The sequence below is a fragment of the Juglans regia genome, chromosome 9 (assembly GCF_001411555.2).
Source record: "Juglans regia cultivar Chandler chromosome 9, Walnut 2.0, whole genome shotgun sequence".
NCBI classification, from domain to species: Eukaryota; Viridiplantae; Streptophyta; class Magnoliopsida; order Fagales; family Juglandaceae; genus Juglans; species Juglans regia.
In genome coordinates, this window is record NC_049909.1 from 6,023,879 (window position 1) to 6,026,173 (window position 2,295).

The window sequence follows — 2,295 nt, forward strand, 5'->3', positions numbered from 1 at the left end:
AAAAGCCATGGGGGAGAATCAGGTCCATATGTGACATGAGCACTTATATGCCATCTCGAGAAATTAAGGATCGAAATAACCATATTCCTCTTCCACATCAAAGCTAATCCTCCACTACTACCTCTACTTTCCATAGCCAAGCAAGAGTCAAAATGAAGCAATTTACTCAGTTCTTCAATTATGTTTTTAGAATATTTTGTTTCCATGAGAAACACCATGTTGGGGGACTTGTCCTTAATTAAAAGGTTAAGGATGCTAACTGTCCAAGGGTTCCCAAGCCCTCGGCAGTTCCAGCTCAGGCAGATCATGGTTGTTGGTGGAGCTGCCTAGCAACCACCACAACTTGTCAGGTTGAACCTCGACACATGAAGCCTTAGCTTTGAGTTTTTTATTAGGGGTCCCATTGAACTTTGATAGAAGATCAGGTTCTACTTGCCTTTTTGTGCCGCCATAGGTCTTGCCTCCTGAGTTAAGGTGAGAGCCAAGGTGAAGGCGCCTACTACGTGCCCTATGTTTCCAAGAAATTTTATGGCCATCTTCAGACAATACCTGGATTTGTTGGTTGAAAAAGCTGTCCAGAGACCTGATTTGACTAGTCAAAGAGCTACCAGGGGTAGGAAGTTCCACATTAGTGTTTGTTTCCATCTTCAAGGTTGACATAGTAGCCTTACTATTCTCAACCTTTTCCTGAACCTCAACTTTAGGACTGACACCTTCCTGTTTTGGTAATGACTTTTTGTAAGTCTTCATCGAGCCAGGAAAAGGGGAAGTTTGTTTATGATCATTTTGGAACACTGTTGCAGAGTGTCCTCCCTGTGCCTTTGCCCTACTGTGCTGCTCCAAAACAGTTTGTTGCTTTTTTGGCAAAAACGCCGTAGGGTCTTCATCTCTAGAAGTATGCCTAGCCGCCTGAGCTTCCATTGTTGCCTCCATCCTTGAGTTACCTATCTGCTAGCCGTGTTGGGGTTGTCGGTTCATGTTTCCACCGTACCGATGGGTATCAAAGCCACTCCCCTTTGTTGGGCTAGCCCTGAGCCAAGGGCCATACTGGTTGTTTGCTTCCATCTTTTTATAGCGACTGGTACGAGGGCACTGTTTACAGTGCAGAATGGATCCACAGTGAAGGCAGAAAGAAGGTAGTCTTTCATACTTAAAAAGGGATCCATTTTTAGACATATCAACTGTTAAAAGCCTTCCACAGGTCAACGGTTTGGTGATGTCCACCTCCACCTTGGCCCTTAAGATACTTCCCCAACAACAGCCCCCTTCATCTGTCTCCACCTCAAGAACCTTTTCCATCCGCGAGAACAGCTTGAACCCAACTTCCATTGTCAAGCATGACATTGGCATGTTATGGGCTTGCACCCAAAAGAGCTCCTTTGCAAACTTTATGTCCTTCAGTGGTACTTTTTCATCTACCTCCTGTAGGCATATCAGTGCCTTGTCAAAAGACCATGGCCTTCCAGCCAAGACCTTACCTTTATCACGTTCATGCTGGAACTCCACCAACACCCTGTTAACTCCCACGTCCTTATAATGGATCCACACTTCTGGTCTCCAAATCATTGACATGGTAGTTCTGAATGCCTGTAGATCTACCACCCTATCCGCATTGATCAACAATAGTAGGCAACGTTTTCCTTTTTCAACAAGATGTTCCAAATCGTCCTTCTCCACACTCACTGAGTTAGCCTCCTGGTCTGTTAGAGAGAAAGATTCCCAATGCTTGTGTAATTCCTCCTCCATTACTGCAGCTCTCCTTAGAACTTGTCCAAGAGGCAACTCTTTGCCGTGCAAAGACACCCCTCACCTCAAACGAGAGAGGAAAGTTGATATTCTTGATGATCACATCTGTGGCTCTGGGATTCGGTAGGTTGGCTTGCTTCTTATGTTGGTATCCTTACTCGCAAATATACACCGATGTCTACATCCTCCTAGGCTAAAGTTCTCCAAGATGTCAAAGATCACGTAAAAAATCGTTGCTTGGTAATAAATTACTTAGCAAAAAATTAAGTATAACATATTAATTTAATATTAATTTAATATTAGTTTGTATTTATACTAATTGTTTGTAATTTTTTGAAGGTCGAGTTTGAACTTAATTTTGACCGGCGAGAGGATCGACTAATGGTTGAGGAGCTGATGTCCAATGCATTCTGGAGGTACAAAGGTCGATGTCATGCATACTATCAAAAGTTCAGTACTGCAAGAGTGGTGCATCAAAATCCATTTCAAGCAATGCCACCAAAGGAATAAGACAAGGTTTGTAATATATTTGAAGATTCTGCTTACCAG

The 2,295-nt window shown here is 43.1% G+C and overlaps 1 protein-coding gene across 1 annotated transcript; it reads right to left on the reverse strand.

The window, feature by feature from the left end:
* Positions 1-951: 951 nt before the first annotated feature.
* Positions 952-1,746, reverse strand: LOC108997517. The gene has a single exon (XM_018973838.1). It carries the CDS (start codon positions 1,744-1,746, stop codon positions 952-954), a length of 795 nt encoding a protein of 264 aa, XP_018829383.1.
* Positions 1,747-2,295: the final 549 nt, after the last annotated feature.

What these genes read in the sequence shown, in the direction of transcription:
- LOC108997517 (XM_018973838.1), bottom strand. Translation starts at nt 1,746, where the DNA reads ATGGAGGAGGAATTACACAAGCATTGGGAATCTTTCTCTCTAACAGAC.